Below are 27819 nucleotides of genomic sequence, written 5' to 3' on the forward strand. Positions count from 1 at the left end.
AACAAAAGTTGAAGACACGTCAGAGACCATAAGGCCTGTAAAGGCTAAAGTATTTACTCTCCGACTTTTTATTGAAAAAATTTGTTACCCTTTGAGCACGGTGGCACCATAAACCATTCTGATCGTCTTTTAATACATGCACACATTCCTTTATTTAATAACGAACAATTAAAAGCAAAATAACACTTTTGCCTCGATATAGGAAACAGAAGTCAACTCAAGTAGTGTTGATTGACAATAATAATAATAAAAAGCCCACACAAGTTTTCCAAGCACACCTACGCTCAGTTCACAAACACCGCGTAGGTTCAATCCGGTTCGTGTCCCGCCCTCGGAGCATAAGCTCCGCCCCGCCAGCAGGCCTGCCGCCCTGGACCCGCCCTCGTGACGTCACGTCCGGCCGACCAGCTACCCCGACCTCCCTCTGGCTCCCGCCTTCGCCCGCTTCCGGTCGTCGTCGTCGTCGCCGCTGCTGCCGCTGCTCCTGCTGCTGAGGCTGCTGGCGGAGGCCGGAGGATAGGGCGGCGGCGGCGGCGGCGGCTGAGAGGGCGGCGGCGGGAGCGGAGCGGGACGAGGGAGCCAGAGGAAGCGAGCGCAGAGCGAGCGGAGCGCGCCTAGCCCCGCCCGCCCTTCAGCCCGCCTGAGCAGCTGGAGCAGCCCGGGCCCTCAGCCGCCGCCGCCGCCCGCCTGCCCGCCCGCCGGACAAAGCCCGAGAGCCCGCGCCCAGAGCCATGTCCTCGTCCGCCGGCAGCGGCCACCAGCCCAGCCAGAGCCGCGCCATCCCCACCCGCACCGTGCCCATCAGCGACGCCGCGCAGCTACCTCATGACTATTGCACCACGCCCGGGGGGACGCTCTTCTCCACCACACCGGGAGGTGAGCGTCGGCGCCCCCGCGGCCCTCACCCGAGCCCTCTCCCGGCACCCGAGCGCGCCCGCGCTAACCTCCGCGGTGTCCCCGCAGTTTCCCGCCACGGTCCTTTAACTCAGGGCGTATCCACTCTGGGCCGCTCGGGCCACCCCGGCTCCACCAAAGCCCCTTTCTTGGGGCTTCCCCCGAAATCCCCTTGAGACTGCTTTCGAGAACCTTAACTTCGCGTTCTCTATCTCCTGCAACTCTATTCAGCGCGTGCCCACTCTGGGAACGTGGCTGGCTCTCCTCTTGTGAAGAAAAAGCCCCTGTTCCCGCTTCGTGGCAGGTTTAAGCACTGGACCCAGTTTTCTCCTTCCCCCGCCCTCGTACTCCAGGGCAAATTTGTCTACAGTTGGCTTTGCATTCGCTCCTCATTCCCTCTGCCACATATAGTGTCTTTGTGCACATTGAAGCTTGATCTTGGAGCTGTCTCCCAGCCTTTTTAGAAAGGAAGTTGGGGAGAGTAGTTTGCTCCTGGGACCCTGCGATGACTTGTTTTGCTGCTTCTAGAACTCCAGGAGGGGGGAGGCTGGAATGCGGAGTTTGGAAGCCTCGCCCAGTGTTATCCTGCTTTGACAGCATTGTTTACTTTGCTGGACGAGGCCCCACGGGTGGGGGGAGCCCCCAGGCTGGCGGAGGAGTGATAAAATCATGCTCAAGTAATAGCCCAGGGAAAGGAGCGCTGGCAGCCTTGAGGGTAGAGTTTTGGCGGCGACGCCTGTGGAGGTTGGTGGAAGACGGTACCCTCCCCGGCGGGACTGCTTCATCCGGGGGAAGGGGCCGTGCAGAGCCGGGTCCCAGAGCACTGCTTTTCAAAGTGCGACCAACACTGTTTACAAGGAAGAACACTGGGGTAGAGGTGAAGAGCGTGGAATTAATTGGTCACGGGAAAAGGGAGCTCAAAGGTTGCCTGTCCCCCGACTAGGCTTTTCTCCAGAGGGAGAAGACTGGAGAGCGATCTTGAGGGACCTCATGAAGGGGATGGTGCTTCATTTTTAACTTGGTTACTTAGCTTTTTGATGGTGGCCTCTGGCTAGAGGGTTGGGACTTTGCTGGCAGCCCTTGCTGTCTACGGGATTGCTAGCTTGGTTCCTGTGGGCTGGGCTCACCAGTTGTGCTCCAGCCAATCCCTTGCTGTTAGGCCTGGGCCATTTTTTAATCGTTGCACAATATCAAGACGGTAGAGAAAGAAGATCTTGCCAACAAGGAATAAAAAATCTCGGCGAGAGCTCTACAGAGGAATCCACCCAGGCGACTGGGGGTGGCGTGGCTGCCTTGGAATAAGTTAAATGATCCAGGCAGGAGACGTTCATTGATATATGTGGAGAACTGGGCTTAAGGAGGTTGTAGCTTTGTGGAACAGTGGAGTTTCTAGTGAGGTGGCTTACCTCATTGGAGAAACCTCCCTCCTGACCTCATCTGGTCAAGGCCAGCCTCTGAGCATGCTGAAATCTTCTTGGCTTTTAATCGTGAAAGATTTGGCAAACCAGGATCTGGTCTCCATAGGTTGTCTTGAACTTGAACTGACAGCTTTTAAGAAATGGATATTGTTTTCTGAGGTGATGGAAAGAAATTTATAACTTCTTCCAGAATTCCTTGTGAATTCTGTAATGCCTGTGCTTCCAGCAGTTTAGAACCAATGTCATAGTAGCAGATAATTACTTATTCGCGGAAGGAACTAAACTTTTAGCTGTATATTAATCATTATTCCTCTGAGGGAAAAACTGCAAGGGCACCTTTAGGCATATTTCAAACACCCAAGCTTCTATGCTTTTAAAGTAAGGGCATAGTCTTTAAGTGTGCCTATCTGATAGTCTGAATTCGTTCCTACAGTGTTGGGAAAGATTCTGCCCGAAATACTGAATCATTTATCCTTCCTCCCTACATACATAGTTCTCAGCTACTTTCTCAAATATCATTTACCCTGTCTCCAGATGGTTTCTGCTTTTTAATTGCAGATTTAAATACTTACATCTTAGCTCATCTATTATACAGAGCTGTTATTTATTAGTAGAGCACATTGTCATCTCTAAATTTTTAACACAAAGGCTTACCTAATATGTTTATAAGATACAGCACTGTTGCGGTTGGATTTAAACACCGTTTTATAGCAATTACCTCAGTGCCACCTAGATATACAGTACTTACTGATTTAATTCCCCCCCCTTTGGAAAATTTCCAGTTTTCTGATGATTTGTTCACATTTCCCTCTCTTCTATGTAATTTTCTTTCCCTGAATCATGGTTGTTATTTGGTCACCTTTAGGCACCTAAATTGATGTGGTTAGGTATCTTCAGTGAGTTTTGTGGGTCCAGGGCAGTGCTTTGCACAAAAGGGAGCCACAGACAGAAGTAGGAAATTCAGTCTTCACTCTGAGTGGTCTTAAAATCTTGGTGGGTAGAAAAGCTTTTTAGTTCTGAAATGAAAAACTTGTAGAGTCAAGTGCTAAGTTACATGTTTCAGACTTGAAAACATTTAGAAAGTGACAGTAAGCTTGTATTGGAAATCTCTATTTAGTAGGAAGGAAGGGGATTAGAATTTCCTGTCTCAAGCTACTAGAGTGTCATACACAGGTCAGAGCAGTCCAGATAACTGTTGATGTGCTGAAGGCCCTGTATGATCAGACTGGGCAGAGACGTTGACAACATAATGAACTTGCCATCTCCCCACAGAGGATACAACTTACCCTTGAAAAGATTTCTTAAAATTGCCTTCTGTGGTTGGAAAATGAGAGTTGGGAAATGAAATGAAAACTTTCTGTAACCTCTTATATTTCCCATATTTTTAGAAGTGTACCTTTTTCTCATTATTAAGGAAGAACAAAATTTTTGACCAAATTCAAAACAAAACACCCTTGGGTTTTTATTTTGTTTTGTTTTATCTGCCTCTGGAGGAATAGGGATGACATTTGGTTCATCCTTTGAGAAGCTGCTTCTAGCCTCAATGAAAGGTTAAGTTGTTATAGTCTGCTTCACTTTTGTAACAGTCTGGTTAGCTGGAAGGGACCTAATGCTTTCCTTCTATAATTGAGAGAAATTAAGTAACTTGTTAGTGTCATACAGCTAATTAATGTCAGTTGGTAGTCTCAAACTTAGTGTCCTGATTCCTATTCCAGGTTTTTCCTCTGCTGTCTTAAGATGCACATTTTCCTAGGAAAGGAAGTTTGCAAACATTTAAGAAGACTCTTCTATCTCTGCAATGCCAGATAATGTGATGCTTTTTGCTACCTTATTATTTATTTACTTTCTTAAATGAGTTTTGAACTGTCTCCTTGTTGAGAGTGGTTGTGCTCTGGGGAATGAACAAAGAGACCTCTTTGAGCCTTTCTTTTTGCCTTACTTTTCTGCCAAACATCCTCCTCAGCTGTGGAAAAGTATGCTGTTGCCGTAACAAGAGTGCCAGAGGGGAACTGTTAGTCTGAAATCTTGTTCACACCGTTGCGCATCCTCTCTGCCAGCTGAAGAGCTGCTCTGATTGGTTGGTTCCCTGAAGGCCATTGGAAGGGTCTGGGGATAAAGGAGAAGACAGGAAAAAGGGAAAAGAATCCACTTGGTGTGAGCCATAATAAAGTAAGAGTATTTGGGGAGAGTCCTGAGTGTTAATCTAGTTCCTTTGTTGGGAGAAGTGAATAGAGCTCTGTAGATATGGGGAAGGAAGGCCAGTTTCTCATTGTTAGAAAAATTTCTAATACAGTGACCTGAGTTTATTCTAGTCAAATATTTCTGAACCAGCAAATGTACTTGTTTGGCTCTGTAGTTTCAGTTATTAACTGAAGGACTTCATGATTACATGTAAGAACTGCATGAAAAACACGTTGAAAGTTGTTCAGTCACTTTGCCTTGTGTTCAAGGAAGATGGCATTTATTTACCTCAGAGGAACAAAAATTAACATGTATTGTCATTCCAGAGGAGATTTGGCTTTAGTCTCATATTCGTCAGCCACCAAAGTATGTACCAGAAGATGTAGCTTAGTTTTGTGTTGGGTGCACATTTGTGTTGGGTTCATGATTTTATGGGAGGGGTCTTGCATGGTTTGGAGACAACTGTAGGCTTGACTACGTATGTGTGTGTAAAAAGTTGCAGATCATGTCCTTTCAATTTTTTTGATATTCTATCGAGTAAAATTCAGGCTTCATGGATTTGTATGGACAAAAAATATTTTGGTATATGGACATGTCGTAATCAATAACTAAGGAATGTCAGATTTTCTATTTTTATATGGAATCAGCCGAAAGAATTTTGGGAACTCAAATAGCTACAGTAGTGAATATCGGAGATTCTTCACTGCCAGTCAGCAGTAAAGGCTGTGATGTGATGAAAAAAAAAATAAGATTTGCTGATCAGACAGGGTAAAGTTAACATGGGAAAACTAGTTCACCTGGTTGGAAGGAAGAGAGCAATTGAAGGATAATTGCTTTACAGAATTTTGTTGTTTTCTGTCAAACCTCAACATGAATCAGCCATAGGTATACATATATCCCCTCCCTTTTGAAGCTCCCTCCCATCTCCCGCCCCATCCCACCCCTCTAGGTTGATACAGAGCCCCTGTTTGAGTTTCCTGAGCCATACAGCAAATTCCTGTGGGCTATCTATTTTACATATGGTAATGTAAGTTTTCCCGTTGCTCTTTCCATACATCTCACCCTCTCCTCCCCTCTCGACATGACCATAAGTCTATTCTCTCTGTCTGTTTCTCCATTGCTGCCCTGAAAAATTCTTCAGTACCATTTTTCTAGATTCCATGTATGTGCGTTAGAATATGGTATTTCTCTTTCTGACTTACGTCAGTTCAGTTCAGTTCAGTCGCTCAGTCGTGTCCAACTTTTTGCGACCCCATGAATCGCAGCACGCCAGGCCTCCCTGTCCATCACCAACTCCCGGAGTTCATCACTCTGTATAATAGGTTCTAGGTTCATCCACCTCATCAGAACTGACTCAAATGGGTTCCTTTTTATGGCTGAGTAATGTTTCCATTGTGTGTATGTACCACAACTTCTTTATCCATTCATCTGTTGATGAACATCTAGGTTGCCTCCATGTTCTGGCTATTGTAACTAGTGCTTCAGTGAACAATGGGATACATGTGTCTTTTTCAATTTTGGTTTCCTCAGGTACATGCCTGGGAGTGGGATTGCTGGGTCATATGGTGGTTTTATTCCTAGTTTTTTAAGGAGTCTCTATACCGTCTTCCATAGTGGCTGTATCTATTTACATTCCCACCAACAGTGCAAGAGCGTTCCCTTTGCTCCAGCATGTATTGTTTGTAGACTTCTTGATGATGGCCATTCTGACCAGTGTGAGGTGTTATCTCATTGTGGTTTTGATTTGCATTTCTCTAATAATCAGCGATGTTGAGCATTTTTTCATGTGTTTGTTAGCCATCTTTAAGTCTTCTTTGGAGAAATGTCTGTTTAGGTCTTTCCCCCACTTTCTGATTGAGTTGTTTGTTTTCTGGCATTGAGTTGTATGAACTGCCTGTATATTTTGGAAATTAATCCTTTGTCAGTAGTTTCATTTGCTATTATTTTCTCCCATTCTGAGGGTTGTCTTTTCACCTTGCTTATAGTTTCCTTTGCTGTGCAAAAGCTTTTAGGTTTAATCAGGTTCCACTTGTTTACTTTTGTTTTTATTTCTGTTACCCTGGAGGTGGGTCATAGAGGATCCTGCTTTGATTTATGTGATATATGACTAGTTTTTAAAGGCCTTTTTCACCTGGTTCAAAGGCGACAGTTTGAAGCCAAAAGCTCAGAAATTTGTGAGTATTTGTGTCTAAATAAATGGTCTTTTAGATCTTGAGGACAAATGCCCTGATGAACTAAAGCTGTTCATGTCACTGGGTCATTTTAAAAAGTAAAATGCTTGATAAACAATCAGTAACTGGAAAATACAATTTTTATAGATTCCTTGGTATTGTCTATATACAAGACCACAGTCGTCTATGCATAAAGATAGTTTTACTTCTTCCTCATTGATCTAGGTACTTTTTTGGTTTGTTTTCTTGCCTAATTGCCCTGGCTAGAACTGGAAGCTTCAGTACAGTGTTGAACAAACATGGCAAGAGAATGAGAACAGATACCATTGACCTGTGCTCGGTATTAGGGGGAAACCTCCAGTCTTTTATCATTAGGTAAAATGGTAGCTGTGGTTTTTCATAGATGCTCCTTGTCAGGTTCAGGAAGTTCCCTATTATTCCTAGTCTGTTGATTATTTTTATTATGAAAGGGTGTTGGATTTTATCAAAGACAGTTTTTTCGTGTGTCTTTTGGAATGATCCTATGATTTTTGTTTTTTAGTCTGTTGCTATGATGTATCATGTTAATTATTTTCAGATGTTGTACCAGCCTCTCATTCCTGGAGTACGTACCATTGATTGTGGTATATAATCCTTTTTGTATGTTGCTGAATTCTGTTTGCTAATATTTGGTTGAGGATTTTTGCATCTATATTCCTAAGAGATACTTGTCGATTCTTCTTGTGGCATCTTTGGTTTTAGTATCATTCAATTTTAATTTTTTAAAGAAATAGCCTGATGTTTATAGCAGGTGAGGACTGGTGAAGATAGACCATTGATTGCTCCCTAGGTTCTAAGTCCAGGCTCCTATCCATGGGATTTGCCGGTCAAGAATACCGGAGTGGCTTGCCATTTCCTACTCCATGGGATCTTCCTGACCCAGGGATCAAACCCATGTCACCTGCATGGCAGGTGGATGCTTTTCCACTGCGCCACCTGGGAAGTCCGTTCTAAGAGGTACCTATCAAAAGTTTGCTAGGCTTGTGATTCATTTTTAAGATGTTGTAATTAATTCTTTGGGCCTCAGAGAGGTGCTCATCTCATCACCAGCGAATGTTTATGTTAGAGTTGGGCTTCTTTTACACTGAAATGAAACCACTCTCTGGTCTGATAAGTTCCTCGAACCATAATGAAGAGGCAGCACATAAATAAAGTGACCTAGACCAGTGATGTTCAGTAGGCTTTTGCCTACTTATGAAGTTTATTGATGAGTTCAGGTTCCTTACTGTAAGTAGAAGAGATTGGTAGGTATGTATTTTGCATTGTTTTTATTTTTATTTTTTTAAGTGCCTAAGAGGAGTGAACTAGGAGGAAAACAAGAAGTGGGAATGAAGCCCAGGCTTGAATCTGAGTGCTCTCCCCATACCAAAGCAGTGAGCCCTCATTAATTATTAGCATTACAGAGGCTGAACCACAAAATGTGTGAAATCTAATCCAAAGAATTGATCCAGGATGCTGTCAACAATCGGGCGCATCCAACCAGCATTTTCCTGGAACCAGAACCAGGTAGTTCTTGGGAAGAAGATTTATTTCAAGACAAGTATTCAAACCCAAACAGACGTGGACATATTTGAAGTACTTTGATAGTCTTAAAATCAGTTGGCATTTGAGATTAATTTGTGGTTTGTATACCACTTTTTACCTGGTACTAACTAAAAAAGTCATTTGTTTCAAATCATTTTTTGGCCAGACTCAAGAAAGGCAGACTTGCTTAGACTGCCTTGCTTATTTGTGTTGGTCTCTTGACTCCTGTGTCACTCACTGTGTGATCTTTCTTTGGATGTTGTTTTCTCCGTGTGTAAAATGACAGGCTTCCACCAGATGCGTCTAAGGCCTCTTCTAACACAGAACCTTCTGAATAGGAGCATAGTCATTATCAACTTCCCTTTCAGCCTGGGTGGGTGTGTGTTCTACTCTGGCAGAGTCCTGTGTGATTGGGTAGGGAGCCATCCTTTGACATTAATGTCTTGGAAATCTTTGCTCCTGGTTATGAGAATTGGAGTTACTCAAAGAACAGTAGAATTGACTTTTCACAAACCTTGGATGTCTTCCATTTGCCATAATTATTTAACCATACTAAGTTATAATATCCTTTGGCTCTAATTGTGCCTTTTGCTGATGTAAAAATTGCCCCTCTCTTGGTTTTATTAGCACTTTAGAGATTTGATGATTGTACACACTGAACGTGATTTGACCACTCTCAGCCTCCCTGGAGGATACTGGGTCAAGCAAGTTATAATATCCTCTGGCTTTAATTGTGCCTTTTGCTGATGTAAAATTTGTCCCTCTCTTGGTTTTATTAGCCCTTTAGAGATTTGATGATTGTATACACTGAACGTGATTTGACCACTCTCAGCCTCCCTGGAGGATAATGGGTCAAGCACCTTTTACCCTCCTCTGGGTTATCTGGCATAGAGCTTTTAGGAGTCTGTTCCATCCAGAGCCTCTATGAAGAACAGATTTTAAAACTGAAATGCATTTAAAATGTTCTCTAATATAGTGAAACACAGACCTTGTTAATCACCCTCCTAAGTTGGTAGAATAAAAAACAGAGAAAACCACTTTCTTTGTAAGTCCTTTCTGCATTTTTCACTTCTTATGTTCTCTTCTTACTATTGGGATGGAGGTGGGGGGAGAGGGAAAGAGGTAGACTACCTTTCTGAGTGTATTGGAAACACTTGTTGGCTTGTTCGGAGAAGGAAATGGCAATCTACTCCAGTATTATTGCCTGGAGAATCCCTGGGACAAGGGAGCCTGGCATGCTACAGTCCATGGGGTTGTGGGGAGTTGGGCACGGCTGAGAGACTTAGCACATATGCACTTATGCTGCTTGTTCATCTTGTGTCTGTTTCTGATCTCTTGGTAAGCCTTTATATGTGGCATAGATGGAGGACGTTAAAAATTCCTAATGGAATACTGAGGTTATTTGCCAAGTGCTTTGTTTTTTAAATTTCTAGATTTCCTCATGGCTCTAGTGTCAGTCTGTTTTATATACACATACACACACACACACACACACATACATATATATATTTTTACATATATATATATATAAATACTTACAAATACTTTTTTGAGTCACTCACTGTCCCCAATTGCTTATAATGGGGTTTGCTTTTTATTTCTAAAACACTGTCTCTTGCTATTAAAAAGATAATTGTGTGTGGGGAGGCTTTAAACAAATTTATTTTCTTGTATTTCTGGAGGCTAGAAGTCTGAAATCATGTATATTTCTTATTGTGTAAATGACGTAAAATTTGCCATTTTAACTGGGTTTAAGTATACAGTTCCATGGCAGTAAGTACATTCACATTGTTGTGCAACTGTCACCACCATCCATCTCCAGGACTTTTTTCATCTTCCCAAACTGAAACTTTATACTCATTAGACAATAACTCCTTATTACTTGCTTACCTCTAGCCACTGGCAACCATCATTCTACTTTCTGTGAATTTGACTAGTCCAGGTACCTCATATACATGGGATCAAAAGATACTTGTCTTTTGTGACTGACTTGTTTGACTTAGCAAAATGCCTTCAGTATTCATGCAGTCACCCTGTTGTTTTTCTACCTATGAAAGTAAACTTTAAAAGTCATATAGTATTGTTAGTTCAGTTCAGTTCAGTCGCTCAGTCGTCTCTGACTCTTTGCGACCCCGTGGACTGCAGCACGCCAGGCCTCCCTGTCCATCACCAACTCCCAAAGTTTACTCAAACTCGTGTCCATTGAGTTGGTGATGCCATCCAACCATCTCATCCTCTATCGTCCCCTTCTCATGCCTTCAGTCTTTCCCAGCATCAGGGTCTTTTCCAGTGAGTCAGTTGTTTGCATCAGGTGGCCAAAGTATTGGAGTTTCACCTTCAACATCAGTCCTTCCAATGAATATTCAGGACTGATTTCCTTTAGGATGGACTGGTTGGACCTCCTTGCAGTCCAAGGGACTCTCAAGAGTCTTCTCCAGCACCACAGTTGAAAAGCATGAATTCTTCAGCACTTCATAGTCCAACTCTCATATCCATACATGACCACTGGAAAAACCATAGCCTTGACTAGACAGACCTTTGTTGGCAAAGTAATGTCTCTGCTTTTTAATATGCTGTCTAGGTTGGTCATAGCTTTGCTTCCAAGGAGGAAGCGTCTTTTAATTTCATGGCTGCAATCACCATCTGCAGTGATTTTGGAGCCCCCCAAAATAAACTGTTTGCACTGTTTCCCCATCTGTTTGCCATGGGACTGGATGCCATGATCTTAGTTTTCTGAATGTTGAGCTTTAAGCCAACTTTTTCACTCTCCTCTTTGACTTTCATCAAGAGGCTCTTTAGTTCTTCACTTTCTGCCATAAGGGTGGTATCATCTGCATATCTGAGGTTATTGATATTTCTCCCGGCAATCTTGATTCCAGCTTGTGCTTCATCCAGCCCAGCGTTTCTCATGATGTACTCTGCATATAGTATTATTAGGGTAATAACAAAAAGCAACAGTCTTAACGTCCCATCTCGTTTCTAGTTCCATTCCTGGAGAAACCATTTTAAACTCTTTCAGCTATTTCTTCTAGCATTTACCTCTGGATTTCTGAATAACATGATTTAATGCTATTTCTCAGTTTTGGGTACTAACAGTTTTCTACTATGGAAAATGAGGATTTAAATATGGATGTGACTGGCACTATTGGTTTCCAGCCCAATAGCTGTTCTCTCTTCTTTCATGCTACCCCAGATTTCCTCATTATTTTAAAAGTAGTAGGGTGCCAAGCCCCATAAAATACACCCTGGCTACGCTATGGCTTCCCTAGTGTCTGGGATGGTGGGCATCTGACTCAGTTCTGGCCTAATGATCATATCGGGGAGTCCACTACGGTTTTATGAGAAACAATTTTCCTCTTTGATGACGAAAGTCCCTTGAGGGAAGCCCTGTTTGACTCCACACACTCCCTTCTTGCCTGGGATATTGTTGGGAAGGCGTAGGTTAATCTCAGCCTTCTTGGAGGGTTTTGTCACCACCTGTTCAATGTGGGCAAGTTACTTTCTGTTTCTTATTCTAAGATGTTTATTTGCATGAGTGGCTGCTTAATTCTAATTCTGGAAACAGCCTTAAACAACTTTATGGTCTGGGCTCTGCGAAAGTACAGTAACTACTGCCCTTGTCAGTTAACCATGTTACAGGGAACTTTGTCTAGGCAGTTTTGTATCAGGTTATACAATTTCTTGGATGTATATAGCTTAATTATGGATTGATTATCGTTTAAGCTACTTGGTGTTGAAAAAGCCCCTTAGACTTGAATGACCTTTTTTCTGTACTAAACCATCTTGGCAAGCATAATTTTGGATCTCATTTATTTGCCTCTTTTTCCTTGCCATTTGAAAATCACTAATTTTTAGATCAAAAAGTAGAAGCTTTTTCTCCTTACTCTCTGTTCTCCATCAAAAAGACTCAATTTTACTCTTCATGTTTTCCTAGTAATGTCGGCATTTAGAAAGTTCTAGGTCAGGGTACTAGATTTATCCAAATAACTGGTCACCAAGGAATGAAGAATGTGTATAGATATCTAATGTTAACCTAGATCTAAAGATACCTATTTGTTTTGAAATCCAAACATGAAGACTAAAATATGCATGTTTTAAAAACAAAGTAGAAAAAGGAAAACTGAACAGAAGCACCTAAAATGCAAAGTAAAATGCCAATAGACTGCTGCTTCTAACAGTTTCTGTTTGTAGTGATTTTACTGGTTAGCCACTGTTGCTATAAATAATATATATTTATACCACAATTTCTTGATTTCTTAACATTAGAGGATACTGTTGATTCCCTGTTATGAAAATGAGGGATACGGGACACTTTCATTACTTTCTGTACTTCGTATTTCCTTGTAAATTGTTTTATTGTTTTTGGTTCTTCTGAGTAGTTACCTTTATTTATTTATTCTTAGTATGTATTTATTATTTATCTATTTTGGCTGTGCCAGGTCTCCGTTGCTGTGCAGGCTTTCCTCCAGGTGCAGCAGGTGGGGGCCGCGCTCTGGTTGTGGTGTGTGGCTTCTTCTTGCAGTGGTTTCTCTTGTCGTGGAGCGTGGGCGCTGGGGCACTCAGGCTTCAGGAGTTGAGGCGTGTGGGCTCAGCTGTGGTTCCTGGGCTCTAGAGCACAGGCTCAGTACTTGTGGCATGTGAGATTGGTTGGTCTGCAGCATGAGGGGTCTTTCCAGATCGGAGATGGAACCGACCTTTCCTGCATTGGCAGGTGGATCCTTTACCACTGAGCCACCAGGGAAGCCCTGGGTAGTTACCTTTAAAACTCTATAAATTAGTTAAACCTCTGTGTCTCAGTCTGTCAGTTTTAGCTCTCCACCATATGAGATTATGGGGCTTCCCTGGTGGCTTGGCAGTAAAGAATCTGCCTGCAATGCAGGAGACTGGGTTCGATCCTTGGGTGGGGAAGATCCTCTGGAGGAGGGCATGGCAACCCACTCCAGGGTTCTTGCCCGAAGAATCCCAAGGATGGAGGAGCGTGGCAGGCTGCAGTGCAGTCCATAGGATCGCACAGAGTCGGACTCGACTGAAGCAACTAAGCAGCAGCAGCATATTACATTATACTATCTACCTGTCCTGCCTCTGCTTCCCTGGTGTGTCTGCCTTTCCGTTAGAGATTTACGGTTAACTTTTCTCTAGTTATGGATGCGTGGGTTGACGTTGAATTGGGCTAGCATAAATGTGACTGGCAGTTGAAATTGAATTACTGGAAGTTCTTGCTTCATAAGATGTGTCTATGCATGCACATTTTTAAGAGACCCTGAATATTTTAGGTTTTTAAATTGTCTTGGAATTTATATAATTTCACAGTAAACACGGTATCAAAAAAGGACAAAAAAGGGTTTTTTCCTGGCATTTTATTTATAATCAAGTCTTAATGTTTTTCTTTTATTTTTTTTTGTTTTAATTTTATTTTTGAAAACTTTACAATATTGTATTAGTTTTGCCAAATATATTGAAATGGATCCGCCACAGGTATACATGTGTTCCCCATCCTGAACCCTCCTCCCTCCTCCCTCCCCATACCATCTCTCTGGGTCGTCCCAGTGCACCAGCCCCAAGCATCCAGTATCGTGCATCGAACCTGGACTGGCAGCTCGTTTCATACATGATATTATACATGTTTCAATGCCATTCTCCCAAATCTTCCCACCCTTTCCCTCTCCAACAGAGTCCATAAGACTGTTTTATACATCGGTGTCTCTTTTGCTGTCTCGTACACAGGGTTATTGTTACCATCTTTCTAAATTCCATATATATGCGTTAGTATACTGTATTGGTGTTTTTCTTTCTGGCTTACTTCACTCTGTATAATAGGCTCCAGTTTCATCCACCTCATTAGAACTAATTCAAATGTATTCTTTTTAATGGCTGAGTAATACTCCATTGTGTACATGTACCACAGCTTTCTTATCTATTCATCTGCTGATGGACATCTAGGTTGCTTCCATGTCCTGGCTATTATAAACAGTGCTGCGATGAACATTGGGGTACACGTGTCTCTTTCCCTTCTGGTTTCCTTAGTGTGTATGCCCAGCAGTGGGATTGCTGGATCATAAGGCAGTTCTATTTCCAGTTTTTTAAGGAATCTCCACACTGTTCTCCATAGTGGCTGTGCTAGTTTGCATTCCCACCAACAGTGTAAGAGGGTTCCCTTTTCTCCACACCCTCTCCAGCATTTATTGCTTGTAGACTTTTGGATCGCAGCCATTCTGACTGGCGTGAAATGGTACCTCATAGTGGTTTTGATTTGCATTTCTCTGATAATGAGTGATGTTGAGCATCTTTTCATGTGTTTATTAGCCATCTGTATGTCTTCTTTGGAGAAATGTCTATTTAGTTCTTTGGCCCATTTTTTGATTGGGTCATTTATTTTTCTGGAGTTGAGCTGTAGGAGTTGCTTGTATATTTTTGAGATTAGTTGTTTGTCAGTTGCTTCATTTGCTATTATTTTCTCCTATTCTGAAGGCTGCCTTTTCACCTTGCTAATAGTTTCCTTTGATGTAATGTTTTTCTTTTGATAGTTTTGGTTTTTTGAATATTAAATGCTTTTGAATTACACCATAGAATCCTTAGTCACCGACGGGTTGATTCCTTTTTTCTGCCATATATCTGCAGCAATTTTTTTAGCTTCCAGTGATCTAAAATTCAAACACATGAAATACTGTGGTTTTGTATCCATATTTTACCTGGCCATATTTGAGAACATTAACAGCATCATTAAAGTTGTAATTCTTTAGAATGGCTCTTCTGAATTGTTTATTTTGTGTGTCCATTTAAAACCAAATGTAACTTAAAAATTCACTAAAAAACTTAAAATTAATTGAGTTTAGTAAAGCTTCAGAATACAAGATTGGTATACAAAACCCAGTTGTGTTTGTATCTTTCAATGAACAATCCAAAAATGAAATAAAATAATTCCACTTACAATAGCATAAAAATAATAAAATACATAGGTATAAATTTAATCCAAAAAAGCATGAAACTTATACTATGGAAACTGTATAACATTCTTGAAATAAAGATAGACATTTATCTATAAATGTCTGTATAAATAGACCATCCATGTTTATGGATTGGAAGACTCAATATTGTTAAGATGGTACTACTCCCCAAATTTATTCAAAGCACAGTCCCCATCAAAATTCCCACTGTCTTCTTTGCAGAAGTTTACAGGCTGACCCTAAGATGCATATATGGAACTTTAATAAGAGACTTAAAATAACCTTAAGCAATCTTGAAGAAGAAAAACAATGTTAGGAGACTCACTTGGTTTCAAAAGTTGTTACAGATCTAGAGAGTGTATTACTGTCATAAGGATACACATCGATCAATGGAAGCCCAGAAATAAACCCTCACAATTATAGCCAGTTGATCTTTGACAAGGATACTAAGACATTTAAATGGGGAAATATTCAATAATAGTCTTTTCAACAAATCATGCTGGTGCAACTGGATGTCCACACACAAAAACCAGAGTTGGACCCCATGACTCCAGGACCTAAATGTGAGCACTAGATCAAATTGTCAACATCTGCTGGATCATGGAAAAAGCAAGAGAGTTCCAGAAAAACATCTATTTCTGCTTTATTGACTATGCCAAAGCCTTTGACTGTGTGGATCACAATAAACTGTGGAAAATTCTTCAAGAGATGGGAATACCAGACCACCTGACCTGCCTCTTGAGAAACCTGTATGCAGGTCAGGAAGCAACAGTTAGAACTGGACATGGAACAACAGACTGGTTCCAAATAGGAAAAGGAGTACGTCAAGGCTATATATTATCACCCTGCTTATTTAACTTATATGCAGAGTACATCATGAGAAACGCTGGACTGGAAGAAACACAGGCTGGAATCAAGATTGCCGGGAGAAATATCAATAACCTCAGATATGCAGATGATACCACCCTTAAGGCAGAAAGTGAAGAGGAACTAAAAAGCCTCTTGATGAAAATGAAAGAGGAGAGTGAAAAAGTTGGCTTAAGGCTCAACATTCAGAAAACTAAGATCATGGCATCTGGTCCCACCACTTCATGGGAAATAGATGGGGAAACAGTGTCAGACTTTATTTTTGGGGGCTCCAGAATCACTGCAGATGGTGACTGCAGCCATGAAATTAAAAGACGCTTACTCCTTGGAAGGAAAGTTATGACAAACCTGGATAGCATATTGAAAAGCAGAGACATTACTTTGCCAACAAAGGTCTGTCTAGTCAAGGCTATGGTTTTTCCAGTGGTCATGTATGGATGTGAGAGTTGGACTGTGAAGAAAGCTGAGCACCAAAGAATTGATGCTTTTGAACTGTGGTGTTGGAGAAGACTCTTGAGAGTCCCTTGGACTGCAAGGAGATCCAACCAGTCCATTCTGAAGGAGATCAGCCCTGGGTGTTCTTTGGAAGGAATGGTGCTAAAGCTGAAACTCCAGTACTTTGGCCACCTCATGCAAAGAGTTGACTCGTTGGAAAAGACTCTGATGCTGGGAGGGATTGAGGGCAAGAGGAGAAGGGGACGACAGAGGATGAGATGGCTGGATGGCATCACCGACTCTAGACGTGAGTTTGAGTGAACTCCGGGAGTTGTTGATGGACGGGAGGCCTGGCGTGCTGCAATTCATGGGGTCACAAAGAGTTGGACACAACTGAGCAAGTGAACTGAACTGAAGTGCTGTAAAACTCTTAGAAGAAAACATAGGCACAAATCTTTGTGACCTTGGTTAGGCAAGTTTCTTAGATATAACACCAAAATCACAAGCAACCAAAGAAAAAGACACAAATTGGACTTTATTAAAATTTAAAATTTTGAAAAAAAATTTAAAAGGCACCTCACAGGAGAAAATATTTCCGAAGCATCTATGAATATGAAGCTTTTATACATGTATATATGTAACTGAATCATTTTGTTGTACACCCAAAACTAACACAACATTGTTAATCAGCTATACTCCAATATAAAATAAAAATTTTTTTTAAAAAGTTTGTATTCATAATATATAAAGAACTTGTACAGTGTAGTGGTAAAAAGACAACCCTTTAAAAAATGGGCTAAAGACATTTCTCCAAAGAAGATATTTGTTGGAATGGCCAATAGGCATATATGAAAAGATGCTCAGCACTTTTAGCTATCAAGGAAATGCAAATTAAAACACCATGAGATACCACTTCACACCCACTCGGATGGCTGTAATAAAAAAGATAAAAAGGGAATTCCCTGACAGACCAGTGCTTAGGACTCCATGCTCTCACTGCTGAGGGCTGGGGTTTCATACCTGTTTGGGGAACTAAGATCCTGTATGCCCTGGGGAAGGGCCAAAAGGAAAAGTGAAAAATAAAAAAGGAAAGTGTTGGCTACAATGTATATAAACTGGAACCCTTATATACTGCTGATGGGAATGGAAAATGGTGCCACCACTTTGGAAAACAAGCCTGGTGGTTCCTCAAAAGGTAAGCCATATAATCCAGCAAGTCTGTCTTACATACCCAGGAGTTCACACAAACACTTGTGCATGAGTGTTTCCAGCAGCATTACTCAAAATGGAAAAAACCCAGATGTCCATCAATGGACAGATTGATAAAATGTGATATACATTAATACATACAGAACATTATTTGTCAATAAACATAAATTAAGTACAATTGATCCTTAAAACAACATGGGGGTTAATCCACATGTTACTTATCATTGGCCCTCGGCATCCATAGATTCAGCCAACACTGACTGTATAGTGCTGTAGTACTTACAATTGAAAAAGTGCTAACTTGCATTGTTCAAGGATCAGCTGTACTGATAAACGCCAAACATGAATGAATCTTAAAAACATGCAAGTGAAAGGAGCCATATGAAAGGTCACATACTACATGGTTGCACCTATATGAAATGCCTAGAATCGGCAGATCTGTGGAGACAGAGAACAGATTCATGGTTGCCTAGGCTGCCGAGGGTGGAGGAAAGTGGGGAGGGGCTGCTGAATGTATATGGGTTATCTTTTGGAGAGGATGACAGTGTTCTAAGGTAGATTGTGGTGGGAATTCCCTAGTGGTCCAGTGGTTAGATTTGGCTTTTTCACTGCTGTGGCCTGGGTTCAGTTTCTGCTTGAGAAACTAAGATCCCACAAGTCAATGTGTTGCAGTCAAAAGCAAAAAAAAAAAAAAAAGACTGTGGGGATGGTTGCACCATTCCAGGAGTATACTAAAATCTATTGAATTACACACTTTGAATTGTATGTGAATTATATCTCAAGGCAGTAAAAAATATTTTTATTGCCTCTGCACAGTAATAGGAGTTTGTCAAACGTCCTGTTACACCCGACATGTTTAGGTTGACTCTCTATTAACTTGTTTTCTACTTGGTTCATTTACAGTGCTCTAATGTTGGTATTGTTGCTGATCTGTAATTTAGAAATAGAAAGCTTGCTTTTATCCTGTGCTGTTTTTTCACCACTTCACCCCAAGAGTTTCTGAGTTTAGTATACTACAGAAGTGAGAATAGTCTTGTTCTGACTTGCAACATGAATGTTAGTAAGAACATCTCACAGCAAAAATCTCACCCTTCTGAAACCTAGCCATGAATAAAAGGTTGGGGGGAGGGCGCTGGTGACAGAACAAAATCCATCCACTGAAGCTCCTTCCCTTAGATCATTGGAAAACCATCAGGCTCCTTCCCAGCCTGTTTGCTCTTATTTTACATAGCGTTGAAATCAGATCACCAATTTCCAAACCCCACAGATTAGACACATTAAGTTAGAATGAGTGTAAAGCATGTACTGTAGATTGACTTGTGCTCTCCCCATTCATATATTGACACACAAACCCCCACAAAGTGGTATTTAGAAGTGGGGCTTGCTTGCTAAGTCGTTTCAGTCATGTCCGAATCTTTGTGATCCCATGGACTGTAGCCCACCAGGCTTCTCTGTCTATAGGATTCTCCAGGCAGCAACACCGGAGTGGGTTGCCATTTCCTTCTCCAAGGACTGGGGCCTTGGGAGGTAATTAGGTTCAGGTGAAGTCCTGAGGGTGGGGCTCTCACAGTGGGATTAATGCCCCAGCAGAAGAGACACTTGCTTCCCTCTCCCTCGTGAGAGGACACGGTGGGAAGGTGTCAACACATCTGGAAGAGAGCGCTCAGCAGAGACACACTAAACTGGTGTCTTTGTCTTGGAAATTTCAGGAACTGTGAGGAAATACATTTCTGTGTAAGACACCCAGTTCCATGTGTGGTATTTGATTATGGCAGCCAAACTGACTTAAGACATGGAAAAAAGATGGTTCTTAGCCAAACAGTGAGGGAGGAGACAAGGAAACTGGTGGGGAGGGCCACGAGCACAGCCTTGGCTATCTGAATCCTGTTCGGTCTAAGGAGAGTACAGATCATCAGCTGAATAGGCCCTGAGACTTCCTAGGTCACAACATAGCATAATAAATGAATTTCATACTCACCCTGATTCACCGAGAAAGGGTTGGATTGTTCCCTGTTTAAGGTGGTAAAAAGTTGTAAAATCTGTATTAGAAAACTTTCCATCCTAAATAATTCAAACTTGACCTAAGTTTTCTGCTCTCCAGAATGATTCATTCTTCATAATTTCAGCTGCCTTTTTGAACTGTTACTAGTCCTTATTTTTCAAAGCAAAGAAAGGGAAGGTAACTTTCTACTTTCATTGGTGTAAAATTATATTTGAAACAAGATATAAAACTTCCGTCTCCTTTAAACCCTGTTTTCCAGGAACTCGAATCATTTATGATCGAAAGTTTTTGTTGGATCGTCGCAACTCTCCTATGGCTCAGACCCCACCCTGCCATCTGCCCAATATCCCAGGAGTCACCAGCCCCGGCACCTTAATTGAAGACTCCAAAGTAGAAGTAAACAATTTGAACAACTTGAACAATCATGACAGGAAGCATGCAGTTGGTAAGAGAAGCTGGTGTTAGGGACCAAGAGATAGCCCTGGGATTCGAGTCAGTCTGAAAAATGTTGATGCTTCAGTTGTAACTGATGTTCAGTCATACATCTCTGAGGTTCCCCCACTACCCTCACCAAGACTTACTGAGATGTTCTGGAAACCTGAGTTCTAAACCATAGCCAAATCTAATCTAGGAGAAGGGTAGGGTGAGGGAGAATCCAAAATCAGGCAATGGTAAATCCCAAAGATGACTTCTTGAACCTGGACTTTGTTGGACTAGGGATAACACACACACACACAGCAGAATCTAATCACTCCCATTTCCATCACCCTTGGAAATAGACCTTGCTTCTTATAAAGAGAATGTCTTTTTTGTGGTGTAGAGAAAACCATTTTCACCCCATTTTCAGGACAGCCTATTTCAGTACACACACACCCCCTCCCCCGCCCCACACACTCACACACACGTTGACCATTAATAATAAGTCCTATCCATGTCTGGAAATGGCCAGCTCCTGAAGCACACCTTGGGCTGCACTCCATGGCCCCTGTACATGAGCCAACTTTCTACTTTGTCAAATTCCAAAGGAGTTTTTGATGGACAGAGTGTCATTCCGAGCAGGGCTAAAAATTCAGAGCTTCCAGAAGAGTGTGCTGACTTGATAAATGGCCAAGAGCTCTCTACAAGCTCCTGTTTGGTCAACCTCAGACAAAGGAGAGTAAAACTTGGGTAGTTTTCACTTGTATCCTTTCCCATAATTGGCTCCTGCCCGTGGGTGATGTGACTGCCACTCTTTTGTTGCCCCCCAGATTAAAAAGACCAGCCAAGGCAGAGCAGAATAGTTGTTTCGAGGCTACAGAGAATGGGGCAGTTTGAATTCTGTTTTGACTCTTGTGCAGAGGGAATGTTAGTTAAAATTGTTTTGCTCTTCCATTTTGTGCCCAACTTTTCCTTTTCTTCATTCTAACCAGGGGATGATGCTCAGTTTGAGATGGACATCTGATTGTCCTTTGAGGATCAGAAGAAAAGCAGCAACACTGATACATGTGTGTACTTGATTCGGCTGATAGGATCATCGATGCAAAGACAGAAGAGGCAGTACCAGCAATCCCCGTTGCTGTCTCCTTCCCCTCCTCCTTCCCCTTGTGCCAAAGGATGCAAAGATGAGCTGCATCTGACCATTTCTTCTCCCTGTTTCCTGTTCCCCTCCCAGTTAGACAGTTAGATTGAAGACTCTTGACATATTTCTGTAGAACTAAGCAGCCCATAGAGGAAAACAGTTAAACTCTGGTTCCCCTCCCCGCCCCCCATTTTTTTTAATCCCAAATCCATTATCAACCTACTAATAACTGACTGGCTGGGGAGTCTGGAGAAGTGATACAGAGGTTTGATGGGTTCAGCATCATTCCTGTTCTTATTCTCTCTCCTCACTGTCTTGCCCAGGTTTCAGTCTTGCAAGAGCCTGGGTTTGGGGGTCTTGAAAACCACTGGAGGGAAATGGTAAACAGGAAGAGAGCTGCTTTCCTTTTTACTTTGCGGTGTTTGTCCTTGGGGATAGTACACAGTTTGTACAACTCGAGTAGCATTACCCTGGGGCACTGTTTTGAGGTCCACTTCCCCTCCTTCCTCTGGGAGGAGTGTATTCTGTCTTTCGTACTATAGTTCATCTTCCTGTTCCTTTACTTTGCACAGTTGTGCAGACACTTTCTAATTCTACGTCAGAAGGGAGTCCTGTGTCACCAGTTGTTCGTTGCCCCGCTTCTCCCATCCCTCCATGACTGCATCCTGTTGCCTGTGGTCCTTTTGTACCCTGAGCTATCCAGGTGGTTTCTCCTGCTCCCGAGCAGGTCCCTTCCATGGGACAGAAGCACATTGGATAAGGCCTAACGGTATACTCTGCAGGATGGTACCCAAGAATGACCTCGGAAGACGCTGAAACTTTTGAGTACCCTACCCAGGCCCAGTAGTCATTGTTTCTCAGTCCAGTGAGCATTGTGATATTTATTGTCTCCGATTTTTTAGTTTAAAGTTGACTTTGAGAGTGTTCTTAGCAAAGAACTACACTTTTTTCCTTTGTGGACCTGCTTTGTTTGGCTGCTGAGATAGATAAGCATGGGCTTAAAAACGTGTTCCTTCCGTTCTTACCCTTCCCAACGTACTCTGAATTCCCCTGTCTTTCCCTGCCTCCTTCCCTTTTCTCTGCCAGGCCATTTTTCAAATGTACATCCAGGATACCTCACCTGTGGTATCTGATAAGATCTGTCACTCCTCTTATCTGAGGAGTGACCTTTTATTTTTAAGATGAGTACAGACCTATTTTTAGATATGTTTTCAGTACAATTTTGAACAGCAACTTTTTAATTATACATCTTCCGGTGTTAGGAAGGTGAGAACTGTTCCTTGGTGAGTCTGCTGTTCCATGTCACCAGCCCTTGTCTCCCCCGGTCCCTTATGAACTTGTTCCTCTTGCTCTAGTGTTGGCTGTGCATGTTTGGAGTTCGTAGTGGGTGGACTGTGAGACTGGACCATTCTGCCTTCCCTGGGTTGTTCATGGTAGCCTCATTCTCTCCCTTTATGCTGTGCTGCTTCGTTCCCCACCCCATGGTCCTGACTGTTGACTGGCATGGGAATCCTGGGAGAGTGACTTCTCTCACGGAAAGACAAGTAAAATAGCCACTGGTGTCTAGGAATTTCTGGTTGGATTTGGTGCTCCGAACCATCTTTTTAAGAGGCGAGATACCAGGGTGAGAGTACCAGGCCAACTGGCTAAGATGGAAAGCTGTTTTTCTTTTGAACTCTGAGAAGCCCCTGTTTGCGAATACATTTAGAAGAGACTAAGGATGTCTGTGGAACTTTGTTCTGTTTTCTGCTACAAAATGTGAATTGTTTAAAGAGTGAAATCTTTTGTGATGGTTGATGTCTCAGGAATAAGCTGGATCTCCACGGTTTTGGAGATGCTTTCAGTCTCAAGAATTGACCAGAAAAATATTTCTTACTGCTTTTTTAATGTATCTCTGTTCTGATTTTTATTAAACTCCAAATTTCACTATACTTACTCTTGGAAAAACTTAAGGTGTGTTGGTAATTTGCATGACAAGCTTGCACAGGACTTCGTTGTCCCCTGAGAGCTTGATTCTTTGGGAATGAAGCTTGCTTTCTCCACATCATCTGGAATGTGACTCCACTACAGCGAGTAATCGTTCTGTCAGTGAGCAGAGTGCGTGCCCTGTTGGGTCTTTACTGCTGCACGTGAAAACTCGGTTCCCTCACTGAATAGTGGGAAATTAAAACACCAGCTTGAGTAGTCTAAAGACGGTATGATCCCCTTTGTTGCTATCTCGAGGAGTCTGCACTTGGCCTCCTAATCAGAGGCTGTATTTCTAGTATGTCTTGGGAGCATCAGCTGTATAATATAGCAGCTGCCCATCCTGTAGGCATCTCTGTAAGGATCTCCATAGTGCTTGGTGCAGTTCTTTCCTGAAGGCCACTAGATTTACTTTGGCCTCCATAAATCGGCGTTTTAAAGATAATCTCACAAGGCAGTAGATGAACTTTGAACAGATGAAACCTTTGTGCCATGCCTCATAGAATCATTTTTCAGGGCAATCCAGAATCTAGTAGGTGGTTTACTCCTGGGTGTGTTTATGTGCTCAGTAGCTGAGTTATGTCTGACTCTTTGTGACCCCACCAGACTCACCTATCCATGGGATTTCCCAGGCAAGAGTACTGGAGAGGGTTGCCATTTCCCACTCCAGGGGATCTTCCCGACCCAGGGATTGAACCCACGTCACTTGCGTCTTCTGCATTAGCAGGTGGATTCTTTACCAGTGAGCCACCTGGGAAGCCTCCTGAGTGTTTGGAAGGAATCATCTAACAGTTGAAGCCCTAATGAATAATCTATCTGGGCCTTTTCGGAGCACCCTTAGGGTATCATTTGAGTGAGATGATTCTTAAAATCTTACTAATTATTTGTACTTTTCTCCTTAGGAGAAAACCATGTGTCTGTACTTCTGGGGACAATCCATCTTAATGAGATGACCTCTTCCCTCCAAATTCCAGCAGGAGATGTGCATTGTCATGGTTCTACCTCCTTCATAGTGTGGTGACTTGAGTTCACCACTCTCTCGTATCCTGTGTAAATAGCTACTGTGTTCTCTAAAGCATAGTGTAGAGAAGCCGGCTTCTAGCTATTAGGCTTCCAAGCCAAGGGTTTTATCCTTCATCCTTGTTATCTGTTGCTATTTAACAGGTTATCCCCAAACTTAAAATCTCTTTTAGAGCAAACATTATCTGTCAGTTTCTGTGGTTAGGACCTGGGAAGCAGCTTAGCATGGTGGTATTGGCACCATAGGAAGTTGCAATCAAGACTTCAGCAGGGTCTCCAGTCACTTGGGCCTTGAGAATCCACTTCTGGGCTCTCTTTGTGAGCAAGATGCCTCAGTTTCTCCCTGTGTGGGTCTGTCTAGGGCAGCACGAGTGTCCTTACAGCATGGCAGTTGGCTTTGCCTGAGCACACGATCCCAGAGAGAGCAAGGAGGAATCTGCAGTGCCTTTTATGTCAGTCTTCGAAAGCAAATCACCACACCTTCCTATCTCTTTCCTTAGAAGCAAGCCACTAAGCCCAGCTACACTCAAGGGAACTGGGGTTACACCCCACCTAATGAATGGAGCAGTGTCAAAGAATTTGTGGATATACCTTAATATGACCCCTCCCCCAACAGAGGGTGAAACTAGATCAGCAAGAAGGGCTATGTTTAAACTAGATGCTATACTGAGAGAAGTGGTGTTGCTGAGAATAGTTCTCTAACATATACATCAACAAACAGATGAAAAATGGACTGTCCATAACCATCTGCCAGTTTTGAGAGAGTTGGCAAGAAATGGCCATTTCCAGGGTAGCATTTGTACACTGTCCTGTTGTACACTACCAGTGGCCCAAGGATGCTTCAGTCCTTGACTTGATACCTCTAAAAGACAATACTGCTGGCTCGCTTTCTCCTTTAGCCAGGAATTGACAAAGGGCATTGGAGCCTTCTCGTTGAGCCATTCGAATGGATCAGTCGGGGTTGTCAAACAAAGGGAGCAAACATGAATTAGGTGGTGGGTTACTGGGCTGAAGAATAGCTAACCATTCAGATCCAGAGTAACAAAGCTGATAGTATCCAGAAGCCAGGTCCCCCCCAGTTGATGCTTGGCACCTGCTCTCTCAAACCACGCCAGCTAAAGCAGACTTGGGTCAGGTCTCCCACCCAAAAAACCACCTCAGTAAATGGGGGGGACCTCTGGGAATACGAGCTGTCTGTGCTTGATCTTTACATCCAGTAAAAGTTAACTCTGCACACCTGCCTCACCCTGGGCTTCCTAATGGAAACAGGTTCTTAAAAAGAACCAATCCTGTCTTCACCCTTGAGAGAAGCTTTGATGAAGCTCGTCAGTTTAGCACATTTTTAGTGAATGTCTGTTCTGTGTCCCTGGCACCGATGCCAAGTTTTTGGGGGTTTCAGACATCTTAAGGGTGCAAATTCTTTAGATTTACACTCTGACACTTCCCAGCATTTTCTTATCTATAGCCCTGCTTGCTTTAGAGTATACTTGAATAAAAAGCAATGCTGCTAAGGCAGCTATTTAAAAAAAAGAAGAAAAGGTACTTCTAGAAGTAAGGAACTTGTCTTTAAAGCACCTTCAAACGAATTTTTTTACTTCTGATTTTAAGGTGGAGTCAAAATAGATGGTCTTTATTTTTGCTGTCTGGGTTACCAGCTCTTTGCATCTCTCAGACCTCAACTTCCCAGTTCAGACATTTCCTGCTAGATGTATGGGCTTTACCCCAGAGGCTGTCGCTCAGCCAGTGCCTGCTTTGCATCAAGGCACCTGGTGTAAGGTGCTTATTGTATTGGCAGCAATATTCCAGAAACAGTCCTTTTCCGTTTTCATCTTGGAGACTTTATGGGGTATCAGTATCTTGGCTGTTTGAAGCCACGGCCCTCAGCCCCTTACATTCCCCTCCAGACAGGAGAGCCAGTGCTTGTCTCTCTGGGTCAGAACTTACCCGTCTTAGCATGTCTCTGGACTATATGCACACGGGCAGCTATTTATTAATCTGCGAAACCCAATCTCTTACCTATGCATGGCATCTAGGAGGGGTTAGTGTCTGTTTTAAAGAAGCAGTGTTTACTTGGGAGGGCAGTTTCTGTCTGGACTTCACAGGGGGCATAGTGACCATACAGTGGTACCCCTACCACCACCAACTTCTTTACCTCCCAGCTGTAAATAAAAGATGACATCAGATCTTGAGGCAGCTGGGTCACAATTATTTAGAATGCTTATACCCCAGGCACATTTCTTGTTGTAGTCATGTTTTCCCAGCTGAGAATTGGAGTTCCCCTGAGCCTAGCTCATGACATTTCTGACTGCAGTCTCAGGAATGATACAGTCAGTTCATGTCACCTTTCCCACCCTGCGGAATTGACATTTCTTTCTCTGGATGGGCCTGGAAATTGTTACCTTTTGGCAAAGCTTAGATTTAGGAGAAGTCTTTAAAGTCCCTTTTCAGATGATCTGTGGTGTCTCTTTGCTTCTGCCTGCAGCCCTGGCAGACCGTACTGCCTGGATCCTGAATGGAAAATAGTACTGAGATGAAACACATTCTTGGGGTATTTAAACTTTCACTCTGCCACCTTTCAACGAGTGGGAGGCTGGCAGAGAGATGCTGCAATGCTTGAAATTTGGCCACATTGAAATTTCCAAAGGGAGCTCTTGCCAGTGCTTAAAACCAAAATTTCTGGACATCTGAGATTGCGTGAATCTAGCGGAGTATCTCTTCTTGCCTGCAGTGTGCCCTTTTCCTCTCCCATCTTAATCTTTAAAAAAAAAACCAAGCCCAGGCCAAGGGTCATTTTTACTTGAAACCAGGAGAGTGAGGAAGGAACACTAGAGCTGAGGAGTGAGCTGTGTGGTGAGGCGTCCTGCTCCTGGTGTCTGTTTCAGTCCCTGAAGACTGTGAGCCAGTGCCTTTCCTTCACCTGGAGATGGAACCCATCTCTTCTCACCTGGGTGAGGAGATCCTCTGCTACCCAGGGGTAAATCGACACCCACATATTCGGGTGTCCATTTTAAGCATCTTTAAAATACTTTATATATTGAAATGCCCTTCCCTGTCTTTGTGCCACCAGTGGCCCAGTTCCATCCATTCTGAGTGGAAAAGTGGAGACTGCCAGTACTTTCCTTGGTCTTCCCTTTGTCTCCCTTGATGTGGGTGTCCCCTTTCCCCTCTGTCCATCTCACTGTCGTGGATGGAGAGCAGAGGGCACCGTGTAATCCTGAGGCAGCCCTGTGTGACTCCATGGTTAAGTTTTTGTTTCTGATTTTCCTAACTGTCCTTACAAACCAGCAAGTGTTTGGAAATTATGGAAAAAATTAAATTTTCACCAACGGTTGCTGTTACAGTTGAATCAATAAAGATCTTGAGTATCAACTTGGTGTTTTAATTGTTTTTTTAAATTTCAGGTAAAATCCTGTTGACACATTTTGGGCATCTTGGCTGATAAGGAAGATGTGCAAAGGCAGTTGGCCACTTCACATGTCAGTTCCTTCATTTACAAAGCACTTCTTTGTGTGTCTGGCCCTGTATGTGTCAGGTGATGTGACCCTTCCCCAGGGAGCTTGGAAGTGAACACGTACATGCTGGGGCCAGATGC

The 27819-nt window shown here is 42.7% G+C and overlaps 1 protein-coding gene across 1 annotated transcript; it reads left to right on the forward strand.

Moving 5' to 3' along the window:
* Positions 1 to 429: 429 nt before the first annotated feature.
* EIF4EBP2 (eukaryotic translation initiation factor 4E binding protein 2) lies at positions 430 to 27596 on the forward strand. The gene is made up of 3 exons (XM_019953814.2): positions 430 to 876; positions 19944 to 20129; positions 21094 to 27596. Exons 1-3 carry the CDS (start codon positions 732 to 734, stop codon positions 21123 to 21125), a joined length of 363 nt encoding a protein of 120 aa, XP_019809373.1. The 5' UTR covers positions 430 to 731; the 3' UTR covers positions 21126 to 27596.
* The last annotated feature ends 223 nt before the right edge of the window (positions 27597 to 27819 follow it).

Source organism: Bos indicus, chromosome 28, assembly GCF_029378745.1.
Source record: "Bos indicus isolate NIAB-ARS_2022 breed Sahiwal x Tharparkar chromosome 28, NIAB-ARS_B.indTharparkar_mat_pri_1.0, whole genome shotgun sequence".
Classification (NCBI taxonomy): Eukaryota; Metazoa; Chordata; class Mammalia; order Artiodactyla; family Bovidae; genus Bos; species Bos indicus.

What these genes read in the sequence shown, in the direction of transcription:
- EIF4EBP2 (XM_019953814.2), top strand. Translation starts at nt 732, where the DNA reads ATGTCCTCGTCCGCCGGCAGCGGCCACCAGCCCAGCCAGAGCCGCGCC. An exon ending in CTTCTCCACCACACCGGGAG is followed by an intron (nt 877 to 19,943) that starts GTGAGCGTCGGC and finishes CCTGTTTTCCAG; the next exon opens with GAACTCGAATCATTTATGAT. An exon ending in TGACAGGAAGCATGCAGTTG is followed by an intron (nt 20,130 to 21,093) that starts GTAAGAGAAGCT and finishes CATTCTAACCAG; the next exon opens with GGGATGATGCTCAGTTTGAG.